Source organism: Diadema antillarum, unplaced genomic scaffold (genome assembly GCF_040938485.1).
Source record: "Diadema antillarum isolate AM-2024a unplaced genomic scaffold, OU_Dant_1.0 seq00000590_RagTag, whole genome shotgun sequence".
Classification (NCBI taxonomy): domain Eukaryota; kingdom Metazoa; phylum Echinodermata; class Echinoidea; order Diadematoida; family Diadematidae; genus Diadema; species Diadema antillarum.
Window position 1 is genome coordinate 987501 of NW_027271522.1, and position 21825 is coordinate 1009325.

A 21825-nucleotide genomic window follows, 5' to 3' on the forward strand; every position below is an offset into this window, starting at 1 on the left:
CATTAAACTGCAATATGAATAACAAAATGCTGAAGGATGTATATGACAGCAAGTGCGCACAAACGAAAGGGACGATACATTCGGAATATCGAGAATAAACGTCGAAAGATCTAGAAGGATGAGGTACATGTCCACCACGATATACAGAAATCATTGTAACGTAGCACGACATTATCAAATATTTTGAATTTTAGGGCCACAAATCCCAACAGTGAATGTCTCTAAGCACAGCACGCCTCAGATTGCGTGCCTTGCTCACTGCGTCTTACTTCTGGCGAGCATCTAAATTAGGTAGATGACGAAAATAGAAGCTTGACACTAGGTTTAATAAATGCCATCACACTGGGCTTTTTCAGCCACTCCTTCCGTCAAAATGTTAATGACATGTCAAGCTGAATGTCAGCTAATGTCAGAGGTATACAGAGACAGAGAGGGATGGATGGGGTGGGGTGGGGGAAGGAAAGAGGTAGCTTTGTAGAAGTGAACAAGAAGCACTCATTTGACGAAACCAAGCTTTAACATCGATTGAGTGACCCTATCACCTTTCCGCTCCGAAGGGAAACAACATGATGCTGTGTGCATCACTAAGCACGTCATTGGCGAGGGGCATAAACACACAACTTACACTAGAAGGTCTATATTTATCGCGTTTTTCCCAGACAATGAATAGCACGTAACAAAAGGAAAAGAAAAACAAATGTCATAAAAATCATTCAAATAATTTGAATGAGTCCCAATGACAATGACAATAATCAATAACCATCATTGCATTCAGCGTATATTACAACTACCTCATGTGCATGTGTTAAATAAAGGAAAAATGGTAAAAGACCTCCCTGTAAACGTGAATAGAACGATGCTGGCCGTGTAAGCAATCACAAGTAATGTTTTACAACGCTCTATACAGTCGATCATCCATTTCCCATTGCATAAGGGATGGAGAAAGAAAAAGAAGAAAGCATCGTCAGCAACAACAACACAATGGTGTCTCGAGTCATGAAGACGAAACGACGCTTGGCACAATGAAGTCATTTCGTCACACACGCACAGAGTTGATTTGAGCTGCATGGATAGGGAACTAATAACCGCAGGCTGTACAGTTTTTACTTTATGCACTTGATTTTACTGGACACTATGGCAAAATATTATTCATGGTGATTGAAACATATTATTATAATGCTTAAACAACCAAAACCAGTGAAGAAAAAGCGATCAAAGAATGTCACTTTTTATGCAAATATAGATCAGTTGAAATTTGGTGCTCTGACGTTTTTACGTAATGGCGAAAAACAGTGGTTTTCCATACAACCTGCTGGAGCTTTGCATTTTTTTTTCTATAAAAGCTGCTTTGCATAACTTCGTATAGCCACAATTATGGAGAGCCTCTTCAATCCTATTATTTGACAAAGTGATGTGAAATATGACGAAGCTTTAAGTGATTTAAAAAACAACGACAAAATAACTCAATTTAATCGCGGGAATCACATTTCGTGTTTCATTTCGTGTTCGTTTGCCCCAATAACCCTACACCGAATGTTGGACGCCAGAGGTGCAATAGATTCATGACCATTTCTCCGAGCATGATGTCGAAAACAAGTTGTTCATTTTGCGTGCCAAAATATATATGCCGAAATATAATGGAACACCAGCGACAACATTTTGACAGGTTGCGACCGAAATGGGTATTTATGAACTGTTTTTCAAACGTCACTTTGAGCGGCATCCATACGTCCTGTGAGATAGAACGAAAACAAACAGAAGAGAACAGAAGAAAGGCCTCCGCAACTCGTCTAATTCAGTCGTGCGGCACCAATTTCCGCTCTCTCTGTGATCAGGGAGGTGGATGGGTCTGCAGCGCGCCATTTCAAGGCAGGCATGGGCTCTTTTAATGATCCTATGAGCGAAAGTATAATGCAATACGAAAATTAAGTTTAGCCTCTACCCGTTCCCTTTCTTGGTCGTCTTTGGCATGGATGAATACCCATCGCGTCATGTTTGTAGAGGTTTATGATCACTTCGCATTTTGGTGGACTTTCGAACCAGTGCGACCATGCACGACTTCCGTCCTATCGTTGCTAATAATACTCGACACGGAAGAGGAGTCTATTTCAAAGCTTCGTTCCGATTAAAAAAACCCCAAACAGTGTCGTTACAGGCTCCCCATTAAACCAAGGTCATGTTTGCTTGAAATCTGTTATTCTGAATGCTGAATAATGTTAACATTTGTAGCCACCTTGTTAAAATTAGTGGCTTCTATGGTAATACGCCGGGGTAATTGGATTTGGATTGGATTTATTTATTCAATAAATACATACGTTTACCAACAGGATCTTAAAACTTCTTTCCGTAATGCACGAGAAGACAATACTGATATGATGTATACTGGCGGTTCATACTAACCATGAACACCCGTTTCTGGCAGACCCTGCGCACTAATGTCAAAATTAAGTGTGTGTGTGTGTGTGTGTGTGTGTGTGTGTGTGTTTGTCGCTGTATATTTGTCTATCTGCTTTCTTTCTCTTCTCTTTCAAATCTTCAGTGAGATTTCGATAAATCGCCATCGGAAGTTCATCTGTTATCGGTTATTACCTCGTGGCTGAGGGTTTGTTCTAAGCCACCTTATTAAGTTAAGGATTTTTTTTCCTTCTCCTATTTTCACACACACACACACACGCACACACACACACACACACACTCTCTCTCTCTCTCTCCCTCTCTTTCTCTTTCTTTCTTTCTTTCTTTCTCTCTGCCTCTCTCTCTCTCTCTCCCTATCGTTCTTGTCTCCGCTCAATGGATTCCGTCATTGATCATTCCACCGTCAGTCTCCCCAAACCGCGCCATATTTCAAGAAGATCTGACAATTCATCGGTGCGTACCGCCTTGTCTTCCACTTCGATAGTTCGCGCATGTTTAACAAGAACCGAGGAGGTAGTGTACCTCCTTGCAAGAACACAGGGAACGTACGCAATGCATAAGAAAGCTTCCAAAAACAAAAGCTTTGGTTGTTAGGCTGGTGCATACAAGATGTGACAACATCGACGACATTGCAGCAAAATATACAGCAGTGGCGTTTTCTCATGGACAAACGCACCCAGCTCCCAAGCAGTCAACAAAACGGCAACGAAACTTACAGGAATGGTAGTAATGATTAACGAATGAGTTAAGACTCCCCTTATCTCCCTCTCCCCCTCTCCCTCCCCCTTCCCCCCCCCCCCCCCTCTCTCTCTCTCTCTCTTGTCACTTAAATGGCAAACATACAAGGAACAAGGTATGGTTAAATCTACAATTAACTTTTTTTTAAAAATTCATGATAGTGGCGATGGAAATAACAATTAAGAGAAAAGCAATACAAACAGTGATGATAATCAATCTGATCAATAATTCTAATGAGGTATTGTTCTCTCTAAAGGTATCAATAATGGCTTCGATGATTGCTGCGATTGAAGTACAATGTACAGATAACAGTGTAGAGTGTTTGAAAATGGCGTCATCAACACCAGCATGAATATAATGTCTATGTATTTTACCAGAAAACGATGAATGATTGCTTTTGCTACAGGTTTGCAACATTTTTTTTCTCACAGTTGTATTAAGGAACATCTAAACGCAAACGGCCTATACTTGCTCCACTCAAACTGCTATTCTCCCTGGCTTGCTCCTGGCTCGCTCTGGGCCTAGACTAGGCCTGGATTCGACGTAGACTCGGGCCAGGCTTTCCCGGCGCCATCAACACGAAAATATGATTGACTGTGTTACTACACAGTTTGGGCTTACTCTATGCTCTCTGTATATACGGCTTCGCTCTGGATTATAGCTCGGGGGGGGGGGGGGGGGGGCATTTCGTGAAGCGTTTTGTCTGACAAATTTGTCGGACAGATTTGCTCTCAGTCAATCAGATGCAAGGATGTCAGTAGCTTCTAAAAGTTGTTCCAACAGTCAGGATATAGGGCGGTGAGTAGGGTGGTGAGTTATCTCAGTCGGTAGTACGTCTGCCTAACGATCCAAAGGACCCGGGTTCTATTCCCGGGTCCAACTAAGCAATGTTGTGTGTGATCATACCGCCCCCTCTAGTAAGAGGCAAATGCACTCTGTCCCTCTGATAGGATATAAAGTGGAGGTCCCGTGTGTGAGGGAGTCGCAACTCATGCACGTAAAAGATTCCGCTTAATTATTCATCGCAAAGTGAAAGTGAAGTGGTCCCACCTCACATCCAACTGGACCCCATGTATGTCTAGCTATTGCAGCTGAAAATGGGTTATCCAGCCATCTTCTCACATGGAAATGAAACAATTTAAACAAGGCTTTCCAACCAATATTAATTTCCAAACTTATACTGTCACTCAATCTGGGGGTCGATGTGGGTTCCGGCTAGGCTTTGTCCCCACTACAATAAATGTCCCCACCGTATACACAGCACCATGAAACAGGGATATTGCACCTGTCGATTGCCTGTTCACGTATGTGCGGCAAAGCAGAACTACTCAAACACAGTCCGATGTCACCCTTTGCTAGCTAACTCCAATAGCATAATTCTTATGTAGAGATAAAATAACAAACCGGTAGCGGTAAAATCCAACATACAAGACAAATGCACAGTGAATTCTCCCCCGGAAGAAACTGAGCATATCCAAACTGTCATTTACCTTTCTGTTCAAACAATTATCTCATACGCGTAGAGTAATACTGACAAAAACAGGGACAATGTTATACGGAATCCGCATTGTATATGTCAGAAGTGAACACAAAACACAAAAATTGAACAGAATGATATCGACTTACCTGCTGCTGTAAATTAAGAAAAGATTGATCATAGTTGTCATTGCTGGGGTAAGATGACATGTAATGAGACATCCCTCCTATACTAGTCGGGCAGAACAACTTTCATACAGCGAACTACCCCCTAGGAAAGTCTTATTATCCACACTAAAGCAATGCTGATCAACAATATCTTCTGCATATTAGTCATCTTCCAACGCCATTTTGAAATCGTTCACAAGACATTTGCTAATGCTAGTTTTGTTTGTGATTGTTGTTGTTTCTTCCGTGTTTATAACAACAAAGTAGGAAGAAAAGTGATTGGAACCACTGACAAAGTTTATCCTGATAAAGCATATCGAATGCATAGAATGTCAAAGAAAAAAAATAATTATTATGTGCTTCCCTTTGTTTCGAGTTTCGTTTTGTTGTTGCTTTTTGTATGACTTTCAAATGATAACATTTTCATGTATTCGAATACAGCACATTTTAGACCATCTAGAAAAATTAGCTATAAAGTAATTCTGAAAGAAGCCAACATTCAACCAAATTTAATGATTGTCAGTCGGAATTAGAAAGAATTAATATGGCATGTACGTCAGAAGTTGTATGACATTTCAATATTTTGACTCTGGCGCACCGATATTGTTCTTACATTTTCAGTGCTCAATTTTGACATTCGAGCATGAAATCCCGGTGGACCATATAATCTGATTGTCTTTAAGATTATCCATCTCATATAGAACATGATCCAGAAAACTTAGTATTCTGACAACCCTTTCCATTATGGTTTCAATTGTTTGAACACTTCAATCAGTACCCCTAACATGTCCCCCTCGCCCCTCCCCTCCCCCCTTTTTTTTTAGAATTCAAGGAGGCTTTCTCCCTCTTCGACAAGGATGGTGACGGCACGATTACCACCAAGGAGCTGGGAACTGTGATGCGATCTCTGGGTCAGAACCCCACCGAGGCTGAGCTCCAGGACATGATCAACGAAGTAGATGCTGATGGTAAGAGAATGACAACCATAGATAACAGAACAAAACAGGGCCAAATAATCACTGCGAGTAGTTCCAGTTCCGTACAATTATTACACCCACTATCAAACCGTTGGTATAGGGATGGATAAGTATCTTCATATCTCTTGCAGTGCTGCCTATCCCTATGTATACTCCTTCCCCCTCTCCTTTCAAAAAGAAATTAATCTTGATTTCTGGCGTGGATTGTTAGTACCCTTGCCTGAGCGTCAGACACTTTTGCTTATTAGTGCTCGGAGCGATTTAGCGTCATGATTCAAAACATAACTTCCATTTTCATTTCCTTGCCCCTTAAATTATCTACACTAGTTCCATCGTAATATCAACTTAAGGTAGTAGGTCGTCTTTAATCGTGACGTTACACTGTAAAAACATCGGTGTTAGATTTAACACCACGCGTGTTAAATCTAACACCGATCAAACTTCAATAAAGGACCACACCCACAGGTGTTAAAAATGCACTGTGATGGTGTTGAAAAGTGTTCACCTGACACTTCGTGGTGTTAATTTGACACTGTACCTGGTGTTATTTTGACACTGTACTGGTGTTAATTCAAAAATGACACCACATGGTGTTGATTTGATATTTGCTGGTGTTAATATCAATGGTTTAACACCCGTCCAGCTTCAATAAGGGACCACACCAGCTGGTGTTACTCTGGTGTAAATTTATTTTCACATTTTTTCAAAAATCTAGTATTTTAATGTAAAATTCTTGATCGTCTTGTTTAAATTAAAAATCAGCAAGAAGTGCAGTTACTAAGAAACTCTTCAAAAAACAGTTTAAAATTTGGAAATGACACCCGTAGGTGTTAATTTAACACCATAAATGAGCACCGAAAATTTAACACCAGCTCGGTGTTCACTATTTAACACCGGACTTTTTGCAGTGTACCGTTGCATAATCGAGGATTAATGTTTTCGAGGTTTCATTTGTCTCAAAAACAAAATAATTTTATGTCATAGGAGCGGTCATTCTGCCATATCTTTTTTTTTATTACTTAACTGCATCTTCGTACAGGTCTAAGTTATTGTTTCGATTACGGGGGTTTTTTAAGTTTTTTTTTCCGGGTATTTCTCTCAAGGCATGTATTTTTCGTTAATCTTTGATTTGCCGTTCGTATTAAAAAAACTCTAGACCAAGAAATACATGTATATCCTTCAGTTTTCTGTTAACAGAAAGTTATAAGAGTCATCAAGAGGATAAATTCGTTATACCAGTAAGTTGTATCGCATCACTATACGCATGGAGTTAGCGTGTGCGAAAGGTGCACACGGATGCAATTATGTATATCTTCTTTGAATATGCAAGATCAACTTCATCCCTTGAGCGACATAATCCTCTTATCGGTTTCTATGATGAAATTATTATGAACATAACCATAAACAGCTGCTTTTGTCCTCCCCCGAAGCCGGTGAGCCATATCATTATACACTGGCGTAGCCAGGGGGGGGGGGGGGGGGGGGGGGCGATGGGGGCGGTCGCCCCCCCCCCCCCCCCCTAAGATTTGGACCGGGGATTTGGGAGGCGGAAAAAAAAATGCGTGTATACTGTATGCACATGAAGCGGGTCTCCTTTGCAACCTTTCATCAAATAAGATATATATATTTTTAAATATTTCACTCAAAGTGTGCACCAGATCGTTGAATTTCAATTCAAAATATGCAAAATCTCTCGTGCTTGGGAGGGGTGTCCCCCTCCCAAACCCTCCCCCTCTGTACCTCTTTCCCTAGCTAAGTACACTTTTTAGATTTACAAAATATTATGAATAATTCTGAGTGCACAAGACTTATCACTTATATTCCGAAAACTCAAGGTTCCCTCATGTATAAGGGGAATTTCCCCTTTTAATCGACCCTTTCCTCCCTCAGCCCCCCCCCATTTTTTTTTTGTTTTTTTGGGTGATTTCCCAAATGTTGATTCCATCAAATATGCGTATACGATAGATATCTCAATTTCAACCTTAAAAAGGCAAAAGCTCCATCGGAAGGGAAGGGTGGAGATAACACTCGCCAACGCCTTCTCCCTGCTCGCCCGCCCCGCCCCCCCCCCCCCCCCGCCATGCATAGAAGTAGACTGTGGCTATACCCAGATCGCTTTATTTCAATTCTAAAAACGCAAAAGCTCCGCGTGCGGGAGGGGGAATCCCCCTTCCCCTAAGCTCTACCTCACTAGACTTTATACATACACACAGATGGTGCACATTCGGAATAAGAGCTAAATTCCGTGATTTTAACACTTCGATAAAAAAGTATTGCACCAAAACTTTGCACCAGATCGCTGAATTTCAGGTCTGAAAACGCAAAATCACCTTCGTGTGGCAGGGGATATGCCCCTATCTATAACCTCGTGTGCATGCTTTTTCTGCTTGATTGCTGAACAGACAGCGTTCATGATATTCAGTGTAAGAATTAATACAAGAAGACTAGTGTATTTAAATTATACCATTTTATAGGCAAATTGTTCAATAATAATCTACACTAAAATATACTGCAACCATAAACAAGTGGGACTGTTTCAACTCGTTAAAACACGCAAAAACATGCATCAAATTGCACCATTTGCAACGTCAAAATGCAAAAAGTTCTCACCGTGGGAGGGGGGACACCCCCCTCCCACACCCTCCCCTCCCCCTCGCTCGCTCCACTTGCTCGGGTTCAGTCGCCTTCATGATATTCAGTGAAAAGAATTAATACAAAAAGTGCATTTAGATTACACCATTTTAAAGGCAAATTGTTCCATAATAATCTACACTAAAATGTACTGCTACCTTAAACAAGTAGGACTGTTTCACGTCGATAAAACGCGCAAAAACATGCATCAAAATGCACCATTTGCAATATCAAAATGCAAGTTCTTACCGTGGGAGGGGGACACCCCCCTCCCACACCCCCCCCCCCTCCCCCCTCGCTCGCTCCGCTCGCCCAGGTTCAGTCGCGTTCATGATATTCAGTGAAAAGAGTTAATACAAGAAGTGTGTTTAAATTACACCATTTTATAGGCAAATTCTTCCATAATAATCTACACTAAAATATACTGCTATGTACCTTAAACAAGTGGGACTGTTTCACGTCGATAAAACGCGCAAAAACATGCATCAAAATGCACCATTTGCAATATCAAAATGCAAGTTCTTACCGTGGGAGGGGGACACCCCCCTCCCACACCCCCCCCCCCCCCTCCCCCCTCGCTCGCTCCGCTCGCCCAGGTTCAGTCGCGTTCATGATATTCAGTGAAAAGAATTAATACAAGAAGTGTGTTTAAATTACACCATTTTATAGGCAAATTCTTCCATAATAATCTACACTAAAATATACTGCTATGTACCTTAAACAAGTGGGACTGTTTCACGTCGATAAAACGCGTAAAAACATGCATCAAATTGCACCATTTGCAACATCAAAATGCAAAAAGTTCTTCCCGTGGGAGGGGGGACATCCCCCCTCCCACACCCTCCCCTACCCCCTCGCTCGCTCCGCTCGCTCGGGTTCAGTCGCGTTCATGATATTCAGTGAAAAGAATTAATACAAGAAGTGCATTTAGATTACACCATTTTAAAGGCAAATTGTTCCATAATAATCTACACTAAAATATACTGCTACCTTAAACAAGTGGGACTGTTTCACGTCGATAAAACGCGCAAAAACATGCATCAAATTGCACCATTTACAACATCAAAATGCAAAAAGTTCTTACCGTGGGAGGGGGACACCCCCCTCCCACACCCTCCCCTCCCCCTCGCTCGCTCCGCTCGCTAGTGTTCAGTTGCCTTCATGATATTCAATGAAAAGAATTAATACAAGAAGTGTGTTTAAATTACACCATTTTATAGGCAAATTCTTCAATAATAATCTACACTAAAATATACTGCTATATACCTTAAACAAATGGGACTGTTTCACGTCGATAAAACGCGCAAAAACATGCATCAAATTGCACCATTTGCAACATCAAAATGCAAAAAGTTCTTACCGTGGGAGGGGGGACACCCCCCTCCCACACCCTCCCCTACCCCCTCGCTCGTTCCGCTCGCTCGGGTTCAGTCGCGTTCATGATATTCAGTGAAAAGAATTAATACAAGAAGTGTATCTAAATTATACCATTTTATAGGCAAATTGGTCAATAATAATCTACATCAAAATAAACTGCTACCATAAACAAGTGGGAGTGTTTCACGTCGATAAAACGCGCAAAAGCATGCACCAAATTGCACCATTTACAACATCAAAATGCAAAAAGTTCTTACCGTGGGAGGGGGGACACCCCCCTCCCACACCCTCCCCCCCCCCCCTCGCTCGCTCCGCTCGCTCGGGCTCGGTCCGCTCGCTCGGGCTCGGTCGCTTCGCTCCCTCGCAGACTAACCGCCCCCCCTAAGATGAAATCCTGGCTACGCCGTTGTCATTATATCTGTTCCCCCCCCCCGGATCTGAATTTGTGGAATCAAGATATCCTCGAGAATTCAGGCAATTTACTGATACTTTGGGTAACAGCGCTCTTTAATATATTAAGATAATGTCAGTTAGATTTCTAGGGTAGTCCTGTAGCTTCATGATAATACTATAGACAAAACACAACATAGAGGGGCATATAACGTCTCGATCACCTTGAAGCTAAGCGAAACACTTTCTGAAAATGTCCCTGTGGGGACAGGTATTCAACTCGAAAGAGAACATTATAAGGGCAATATAGGCACACCTGATCATGGTACGTGGTCTCCCGTAATGATATACGTTCTATTCGGAGACTGACTACGTTGTTGTTGTTCCTTTATGATTATTTTAGGGCATCATTCTCAGAGTACTTGTGGTTTCCAATTTCATGTATTTTTTGTCGTTTTGATATTTTCCTATCATGTCTGCCCTGTATGAAATAAGAATCGATTCGAGAAAAAAATGACTGTGTTGCCATTCTATCCTCTCTGATATCGCATTTATCAGACCACAGAGTATTTATCTTCATGATACAAAATTAATGGGCAGGTGGACAACTTGCACGAAAGAAGCCTCCAGCGCTACAGAAATCGATAACCATGCTTTCACGCCGGAGCAACGTGACAATAACAGATTATTTAGGCATACAAATACTATGTGGCTTAGATTGAAATTTTGTCATCTGTTACCTTTCAGCATCCTCCACCCCTCGTAGTGGTTCATGTTCTAAAAGTTCATACATTGTTAAGGTCATTTAAAGCTTAGACAAGTGTGATCAGAATGATATTTTGTTTATACTGCTTAGTAGCAGATACATGTACATGTATGTAATGAATGGTAATGTCCAAATTAGAGCAACTGAAACAAGGAAGCGTTGTTCACTATCAGTTCGAAGTTTGAAAGAGAAGGTCACTAGATGATAATTACCGTGACACTTCCACGCGTGATGAGCTCTTCTTTATATTATTTTGTTTGTGTGATTTACTTGTTGGTAGGTCTGGCAAGTGTGTAGCTTTGAGATTGTCGTTTCTCGTATAATTTTTGTGAAGGAAAATGTGTCAAAATATGTATCACCGAATAGGTCTATTTGCAGCGTCTGCTTCAGCCTGCGATTGCATGCATTGGTTTATGTGTCCAGTGACATGGCATATTGTGAGCAATTTATTAGGAGAGCGTTGTCGACCTTTAATAACTGGAAGAGTGCATCCCATTTGAATACATTAATAAGCCCGTCTAATGTAAGCAAATTAATGACCTGCGAAAACCAAGGTAACAGGTATATGACTATACAGGCTCCGTGCCGACCTATCCCTTGTAAACCCTGAGAGACCGTGAAGACATGGTGGGGGAAAAAAAAAGATGACTGTTCATCTCTTATACAATATACCTTATTAACGCCCCCAGGCCATAGGGGATCTTCTCTCTGTTTGATTTCGCGGTGCCTGTAGGATTACAGCCCGTAGACAGGAGAAACCGAAGCGAGGTTATAACATGTGACAGCATAATGTAATGTCAACATAGGCGCATTGCCTCCAGTGAAAGCAGGAAGAAAGTATGAAAAAGAGTAATGGATGCAGAAAGGATAATTATCTAGACAGAAGGCTTTACAGTGGACTCTCCCTTTTCACAAAGTTTGGTATTTTTTATGTGACGCAAACTTGGATCTTCTTTTGCGCAACATATCGCCGCCTCGCACTGATATTGTGGCCGAACTTAATTTTTGATCTTTACATGTTTTATATATATATATATATATATATATATAGTTATTTTCTCTTCGCATTCCAAATCCCCGTCCTCTCTTTCACTCTGTATTATTATTATTCCTTATTACTTACTTTTACAGTCCGCGGGGGTTGCGGGACCTACACACACGCGCGCGCGCACACACACACGCACACACATGCATCATTTTTTTTCAGTACCTGTCTGCAGTAGATTGCAACAAAGCACTGACACGCAAAAGGGAACATCTGTCATTGATGGCAGTATCACTTGAAATAAAGCACAATATAATGCGCCTGACTGAGGCAGTATATAAGAAACAGAGCATTTTCATTCGTGTTTAAACTCGTAGGGCCCTATGTATGTATGTATGTATGTACATATATATATATATATATATATATATATATATATATATATATATATACATATACATATCAGAGTTGTGAGGTGATTACATCATTGGCTCTTCTTTGTTACACGTGAAGTATCTAAGATCTAAAAACTTGATTGTTTTACAGGCAATACTGGTAAAACTTCCTCCTCTGTGTTGATTTGATTTGAAGGGATCGTCTAGTTTTGGATGAGACCTAACTTCAGGTTTCTAACATTTTTGGGTGAGATGATAAGAAACCTCACATGAAATGTGAAAGACCATGTAATTCCAAGAGGAATTCAACGTTTATTTGATAAAAATTGGTTTTGAAATGGCTGAGATATCCAAATCAGAGTGATCTGAATAAAAGGTGGGACCCACCTTTTATTACGATCGCTTTGTTTTACTTTGGTTTTGGATATCTCAGCCATTCCATATCCACTTTTCATCCAATGAACTCTGAATTCCTCGTAGAATGGTTCTCTCGTGAAGTGGAATACGCTCTCGGCAAGCTTAGGGTAAAAACACTGATGATTCATATCATGTATCAGGGCCCATGACATTTAACACAAGGAAGGCATTAGCAAGGAGAAAGAAATAAGCTTCTACCCGTTACAGTTCGCTATTCCGAAGATTCGCCATTCCGAACATGAATAAGGTTCATTATTCCGAAGGTGCGTTGGTCCGAAAGTACAATAAAGTTTGTAATTCCAAAGGTTCGTTTAGTATGCACTGTCTCTACATTAATTTGCGAAATAAAGAACCTCATTTTATTTTCGGATTAACGAACCTTCGGAATAGCGAAACTTCGGAATAACGCCACAAATTTTCGGATTAACGAACCCCTTTTCATTTACAGATTAACAAACATCTTGCTACAGGGAATTTGTGTGTGTGTGTGTGTGTGTGTGTGTGTGTGTGTGTGTTTTGTTTTGTTTTGTTTTGTTTTGGAATATTGAACCTTTGGAATGACGAACATCACCCATTTTGCCGGCGTAGAAGGGTGAAGTTAAAGTACTAAGAGTGCATGAGTGATATGCGACATACGTATTGGAAAATGACAAGGATTATTCCATGTACAATCCGTTTGTATGTAGTTGCTCCTGTACATATGCACTTTGTGAATAAATCAAATTAAATCAAATCAAATCAAGTCAAGTCTTATCACATTAAGAAGGAATAGGAAAAGGATGGGGACTGCTTGTGTCCAATAGAAAAAGGTCAATCAGTGTTAAAGTGCTGAATTTGGTTGGAGTTTAAGCAGTTTTATCCGTTAACAAAACGTAATTGAATCTGTTCGACTGGACTTAGGTTGAAAATCTCAGAGAGGACATCTCAACTTACTTAATAGTCTTAAGAGTTATACGGTCCACGAGCTGTTCACTAGACAAGAAAGGTCCACGAACTCAATATTACCTCGTACGCTGAATTCATACGTAGTGTCGACCTCGTGGACCCCCTTTTTCCTGGTGCCGAGCTCGTAGGCCCTATTTGCCTAGTGACTAGCTCGTGGGCTTGTTGTACTCAGTGTCTAGATCATGGATCTGTTTAATTCGGTGTCTAGCTCATGGGCTGTATGACTCGTGAGTGTATGACTTATGGGCCTTATTTCAATGTGTTACAGCTCGTGGGCCGTATGACTCGTGGGATGGCGACCCCGGTAAACATCTTGTCCTAGGATGTTCGCGCCGGGTACAGGATTTGAGTCAGATTTGAATCTGTTCGACTGGACTTACGGTGAAAATCTCAGAGAGGACATCTCAACTTACTTAAAAGAGTTATACGGTCCACGAGCTGTACGCTAGGCAAGAAAGGTCCACTAACTCGATATTACCTCGTACGCTGAATTCATACGTAGTGTCGACCTCGTGGACCCCCTTTTTCCTGGTGGCGAGCTAGTAGGCCCTATTTGCCTAGTGACTAGCTCGTGGGCTTGTTGTACTCAGTGTCTAGATCGTGGATCTGTTTAATTCGGTGTCTAGCTCATGGGCTGTATGACTCGTGAGTGTATGATTCATGGGCCTTATTGCAATGTGTTACAGCTCGTGGGCCGTATGACTCCTGGGATGACGACCCCGGTAAACATCTTGTCCTAGGATGTTCGCGCCGGGTACAGGATTTGAGTCAAGGATCAGCCACTACAGAGTTTAAAGCGTCGTACAAAAGACCACAACGGTCCCACCTTATAGTAAATCCTGTATGGTTAAAATATTGAGGGTAATATCATGGCGAATTCACATTTTTTTTTGTATGAACCATATTCCTAAGCTTGACAAGATTATTCTCGGTAAGGTGTGTGATAGTCATGGTTCACGCCGCGCCATGCTGTCTCGAAAGATTTGCTATCGATTTTTCGTTCCCTATGTTGGGTGCGTGTGTTTTGTTAACCTTCTCCGCGAGTCAAACGAGATGTCGTCCAAGTACATCTCAAATCTTCGGCACCCCCCCCCCCTCTCTCTCTCTCTCTCTTCCCTCCCCTGCCATCCCCTTCTCTCCCCCCTCCCCCTCCCCCTCTCTCTCACATACTCTTTGTTATAAATGTCTCCATCTCTTACCCATTTTCATCTCTTCCGCACTCTCTGATCCTACTTTCCTATCTATTTTTTGTCTCACTGCCCCTATATATTCACATTTGCAAATGCTTCATGTGACGCTTTTTGTTATTGATTTTACCTGGATATCGTATTTTCTTGTCTTTTCCGAATTCTTTTCGCTTTTGTCGACAGCTCACATTCCTTTCTTTTCGCTTATCTCACAAGTGGCATTTCCTCTATTTCTTGCACATTATACCAGGCATTTATTCAAAATGTAGAATAAATTCTCTACTTGAACACCAGTTTCCGTTAAATCAATTCATACACAATATAAAACTTAAAAAAACACACACAATACACTCAATAAACGCATAGTGCGTGTGCATGTATGTGTGCTTGTAAAAGTGTGTGTGTGTGTGTGTGTGTGTGAGTGTGTGTGTGTGTGTGTGAGTGTGTGTGTGTGTGTGTGTGTGTGTGTGAGTGTGTGTGTGTGTGTGTGTGTGTGTGTGTGTGTGTGTGTGTGTGTGTGTGTGTGTGTGTGTCTTAAAGACTCATGAGCTGTTTTGCTACGAAATACATTCATATCTACATAAGAAATTACCCCACCAGCAGGTCTTCCCCAACCTGATGTTCGTCCATTGTAAACACGAAAGTCGAAAACCCAACGCACATCCCCCTCCCCTCCCACCCCACCCCACCCCGCGCTCCTCCGACCATCCCCCACTCCTCTTCGCCCAACGGGTAAAGTTTGATTACCTGTCAACAGACTGTTTGGCCACCATCCCGCCGGGGAAGTGTTTAAACAGCGGAACAGCATCACTGCGTCATTTCGCGTGAGAAGTCTTGCAAGATATAGGAAACATTTAACCCTATGAGTGCTTGGAGTGCCGATCGGCACCGAAAACCCTCATATTATTGGGAAGAACTACCAAAATCCCTGGCACAAAAAGGTTTAAAGGAGTCAATGGTATATAGTGTAACAGAGTCCACACAAATAAAGGTGCATAATATGGTTGATTTTCTTCGTCGGATTCGTGAAACACAAATTCGGGGCACGATAAATAGCTTGTAACACTTAAAAGAAATAGTTTACTTCACAACAATGTATATGTTTGTGTGTGTATGTGTGTTAGTGTGTGTGGAGAGAGAGAGAGAGAGAGGTATAGGTTCAGATGACTGCCAATCTATACCTCTTTGAATGCTCGGTGATGTGCACCTCATTATGCATGATGTTTCCTTTTCGACTGGAAAGTGATTGGTCATTTAATGGTCACCTTGAATGACCACATCTCGTCCACACCTGATATGACCGCCTCCCTTTCCCCTGGCAGTCCCCGACATCCTCCAGAGTGACCAAGGAGGAACCCCTACTTGACGTGTCATACCATTAACATAATAGTATTTGACAAGAGTCAAAGTACACAGAAAGCTGTGTGATGTGATTCCAACCTATCGACGCTTCGCCAAATCTTGCCCCTTCTTTCGTCATTTTGTTTTTCTCCTAAGAGCATGAGAATACGAGGAGCTGTGTTTCTCTTGTGTGTATCTGCGTCTTCTGTTACAGCTCCATGGTCTGTGTGTGTGTGTGTGTGCGTGTATGTGTGTGTATGTGTGTGTGTGCGCGCGCGCGTGTGTGTGTGTGTGTATGTGTGTGTGTGTCTGTCTGTATTCGTTACACGTATGTCATTTTTTTTCATTCCATTTCATTTGATTTCATTTATTTCCCATTAAAAAAATCATAAACACAACGTAATTGTATGAAAACAACGTATTTCAAATATTTACATCAGCTCGTGAATTGTCATATAAGGTAACAAACTTGAAATAGAGTCATGTGCAATTGATTAATCATTAACGTTGTACTAAACAATGTGTAAGTTAGTAGGCAGTTGGAAATGGAGGGGAGGGGACTGCTTGTATATTGCACTCCCCTCAGAAGCAAATAAACAAAAGAACACAAAATATCATATTCTGAGAGAAAGATTTAACTAAGGGCAAAGTTAAGTACATTTTACCCCCCCCCCCCCACTTTTCTAATTCTAATTCATCAAATCCAGCGGGAATTTGCAACAGAAAAATGCTATATTTTGTCATCATGATGTAATCTTGCCATCACCGTTTTGCTTTTTTGAATTTCTCTACAGGGTTATCATTTGTTTTTGTTTTTGTTTTTATTTTGAACAGTGAAGTTACTGTGTTGCGTTTACACTGTTATATTGTATACACGGACTCGTAGAATCACCTCCATGAACTGGCTGAGGAAGTTCCTTTTGTCAATTTCTTGAAATAAAACAAAAATGACATGAAACGAAACCTCTGAGTGCCAATGCATAACTTATGGGTCTAGGGCAATTACCCCGGACCCTTCCCCTGGCCCTGGCCCTAATCCTAATCCTAATCCTAATCCTAATCCTAATCCTAATCCTAATCCTAATCCTGAACCTAATCCTAACCCTATAACCCAAACTCCGAACCCTAAACCTAACCCTAAGCCTAATCTTTACTCTAACTTTACCACTAACCAGTATTTAGCCGGGGGTAACATGATGCCCTCTGGGGGTAATTGCTCGGATACGTAACTTATATCGGAGAGAAATAGATGGAACTGGTTATATTCAAGTCATCGAATATTTGCACAGATTCAGAAAGAAATTTACAGAAGTTTCCTAATTTCAGAGTGAAATAGAAACTTGAATTTTCCAAAATGTGTTGTGAATTTTAAGAATCAGTTGTAAACCAGCGATTGAGAGGCTTTGGAAGTTCTGCAAAAAAATCAATCAAACAAACAAACATGCATTAAAAAAAAACTACACACGCAATCATGTAATAAACTAAATGTACAAGGGCCTAAATGACATAAGATTTTTGTTCTCTATCTTTTGAAACACAAATAATTTATTGAATTAAATCATAATCAATATACACAGCACCATACCATAGAAGGGTGTCTTTTGGAGAGTTGATTGGTTAAAGGCTGGTTGAGTTGCCATATTCCTCCAAAATCGCCATGAATTCAAAATGACTTGACAAACAAAGGTGTGAAAAACATCTCCTCGGTGCATGATCTGAAGCGGTACCCTTTCTTTTTCTACCGCGAGCTGGTTGCCATGGCAACAATGGGCGAGCGATGATGAAATTAAGTGTCTGTGTGGTATAATGGTCAGCAAGGGGGCAACCACATTACGGCGTTATTACAACGCACACCGTGAATTGCGATGTGAGAGAACGAACGGTGACAGAAATGGGATGGCGATAAACCCGGCGGCCTGGAGGTGCCAAGTGGAGTGGCGTTTTCTTTTAAGAAAGAGTAAAACAATGCTGCATTGGTTTCTCATCCACACCCTGTTTTCATATAAACTGTTTTTAATGAAATTTTATTTCTTTGATTGATACCATAAGTAGCTTTCCTATTTCTCCTTTCATTCTTTCTTTCGAGTTTTACCCTTCCGTTCCTATGCCTCTTTACTTTTCGTAAGACTTGTTTTTTACCAAGCTGGGATAGTTTGCAACTTTGATGTCAACATGAAATGTCTGTAATGTCATCTGAATTGAATTATAATAAAAGATAACTTGTACATAAAGCATGTAAAGTATCTGGTGATTTAGATAGAGATTATGTTTGTTTGTTTGTGTGTGTGTTTGATGTGTGCGTTCGATTATTTGAACAAGAAGAATAATTATATGGAAAACAATAGAATATCTAATTGATATGTTCATATCGTATGTGCAATTAATATGCTATAGACAACAACAACAACAAAGTGTTTTCCTCTTTGTGTAAGATTTTTGAAGTGGTAATTCCTTCTTTCATCACTCAACCAATTTTTTTCACGAAAACACATCAAAACTAGGGAAATGATTATGATTACAACAGTGTATCATGATGTGTGTTTGTGTGTGTTTGTGTTTGCGTATTTGTGTGCGTGTGTCTGTGTGTGTTTGTCTGTGTTCGTGTATGACAGTAATCACAAGTCCTATGATTTAGGATTACACTGATTAGCACCGGGTTATGTGTGATAAATATATTTTGGCATTTTATGATGATCGACGGTGATTTATTAAAAAGTAGGGTTATGATGTGAGCGGGTACCCCATAAGTACAGGGGGGAAGGGGTTGGTCAGGAGTTATCTTTTTTTTTTTTGCGTACGAGTAAGTTTAAAGGCTATATAAATGTAAAATGTTATGATTCTCGGGTTATGTATTGACTGTTTTCGTTTGATTAGTCATTGTTGATTGAATATTGTCGCATACATTCAAGATGAATGTTTTATTATGTAAAATTATAGAAATCAAATAAAGATTATGCTGAAGAACAAAAAAGTGTGTGTGTGTGTGTGTGTGTGTGTGTGTGTGAGTGTGTGTGTGTGTGTGTGTGTGGCGTGTGGCGTGTGTGTGGGGTAGAGAAAGAAATGTTATTTTTCTATAGCTTATAATTATGAATCTATAAAACCGTGAGTTCCCGATATTTTGTCAACTGATTCATTACAGAAATTTGTATTGAGTATACAATAACATCTCTTCTAGACACCGTGACTGCGGTGTCCCTTCGAACTCTTGCAAGTGAAGCTCCTGTCGAAACCGTTATTTACTGTCTGGTCTGTCTTGCTTTTACGCATCTTGTCACATGCATTTTTACGATAGAAAGCGCTGGTACGATGCTTCATGATGGTTATCTATTATTTTTCCCCACATTAATTCTCCACAACAGCCCTGGTGATCATCCCCACTCCGTCATAATAGCATGTCATATTGACGCACATGAGATATGCATTATGCAGAGAGATCCTTTACGAGACCGCAAGAAAACCGACACAAGAGGGATCATAATCCCATCCCCTCCGCTCCCCCCCCCCCAAAAAAAAGGAGCTACTATATTCCAATCTATTCAAAATGTTCACCATAAAGTTGATGTCATTTACTATATGATCTTTGAGTCACTTGTTTCCAACTTCATAAAACAAGCGTGATATTATCCGCGCAAAATTTTATCACTTCCAGTTTTATTACTCGCATGATGCGTCTCTCTCTCTTTCTCCGTTCTCTCCAACCCTCCCCCTTATTTTTTTTTTCTCTGTGGCTTTCCATAGGTAACGGAACAATCGACTTCCCAGAATTCCTCACGATGATGGCGAGAAAAATGAAGGAGACAGACAGCGAGGAGGAGATCAGGGAAGCTTTTAGGGTCTTTGACAAGGACGGCAACGGCTTCATAAGGTACAATGGGAACATCGCTACTTTCGGTGGGGGGGGGGGGGGGTGAGGTTCTTTTCTATTGCACGAATTGTGTTTGTTTCATTTAAAGAAAACAAGAACAGAAAAACAGAGACGGGAATTTGATCGAAGAGGATATATGGAGGTCACACGAATAGCTGTCTATTTGGCCTTTCATAATTATTCTTGACGAGGAAGATTTGTCAAGGAAAGGTCCTGTACGACCTTCCGCTAGAGGTTTTTAGCCTTCTTGATAGTTCGAAAACTCTAGCGGAGTTCGGCAACCAGAGCTGAGTATCAATTCTTTCATTAGTCTGAAGGTGAAATGCATATCACGTAGGGACAAATGAAATTGCAGTGATATGAAATAAGTGCATGTCATTGCCGACTAATGGCAAATTTTTATGCCAAGCTTGAAGAAGCTTCGTAAAGTAATCCTAGGTATTTCCTTAAATATCAGAATGTTTCCAAGAATTTCAATGGTAATAACTTTTTTCGTTAGTGCAATGTGCCAAACATGCCTCCATTGTAAGAAGAGGGGAATGGAAGAAGAGGAGACAGGAAAATATGATATTAAGAGGAAAAAGTCACTCATTCTCTTTTGTCTTTTTTTTTCAGCGCCGCCGAACTGCGTCACGTAATGACGAATCTTGGTGAGAAGCTGACCGACGAAGAAGTCGACGAAATGATCAGGGAAGCAGACATCGATGGTGACGGACAGGTCAATTACGAAGGTAATATGAATATGTATATTATCATATCAATAAAGGATTTGGGGTGTTTTATGTATAGTATTACCAATAAATAAATGATTGTAATGATGATCCATATGCATATTGGAGGCCACTTTAGCATAATGGATAAGACTCTTGCACTTCATTCGGAGTTCCCGAGTTCGAATCTCGTCAAATGCCTATTTCCTTGGACAGGATCTTTCTTCTTTTTTTGTCCACCATGTCGTTCTCTACCCAAGTGTATCCAATGGGTACTTGGGAATGCTAAGGTAATAGTAATGACAGGGCCCAGTCTGGTAGAGCAGTGACAACACTGAAGAGACTACCTTAGATAAAGAAGGCAATAACAGTATTGTCTTCATTAATAGTGCTTTTAAAGACTTTGTAACAGTTTTCAAAATCATCAGGTACCCTCTTTGCCCATCGACATAATTGTAATTTTCTCGAGTTCATGGGCTAGTAAAGGAGATGTTTCCATTATTATGCAATAAGAGTAATGATGATCTTAAATGAAGCTGAAATCATGATGATTACAGCTGCGTAGCTCACTCTTTTAGTGATTTTTTTTTCATTTTTGTTCTTAAACTAATAGTCCTTATGATGCTAATTGTATTATTCCTCTCTTTTGTTCCACACAGAATTTGTCACAATGATGACGTCACGGTAAAGGCTACATAGTTTCGTCAGCTGACAAGAATAAGGGCAACGATTGTGGCATTATTTGTTATTGTAATTACGATGTCTATTCATGTTGTTTTGACTATCTGAAATGATTAGTTTGTTGTTATTGAAGTGTAGCAGTATTGAAATGTAGTGCAACGGAGTCTGAGCAGCAGTGATTCCATAGAACCCATTTGCTCATAATGATAATGCTTCCCTATTAACTTTTAGATTTTTTGTCTCAATAAGAAATCATTCTGCCTTTGTTTAGTACACGTCGACATTCTGCCAGTAAGTTTCAAATTAAAGAGTCAAATATCGCCTCCCTTTCTTTGCACTCTTCCTCACTTCTCACTGTTTA

At 40.6% G+C, this 21825-nt stretch overlaps 1 protein-coding gene across 1 annotated transcript in view; it reads left to right on the forward strand.

Moving 5' to 3' along the window:
• LOC139735677 (calmodulin-like) overlaps positions 1-21540 on the forward strand; it is a 32813-nt gene extending 11273 nt beyond the window's left edge. The window contains exons 3-6 of the mRNA XM_071646425.1: positions 5622-5765; positions 19947-20073; positions 20689-20804; positions 21443-21540. Coding sequence (XP_071502526.1) covers positions 5622-5765; positions 19947-20073; positions 20689-20804; positions 21443-21471 — 416 coding nt within the window. The 3' untranslated portion in view covers positions 21472-21540. The remainder of the gene's footprint in view (positions 1-5621; positions 5766-19946; positions 20074-20688; positions 20805-21442) is intronic.
• The last annotated feature ends 285 nt before the right edge of the window (positions 21541-21825 follow it).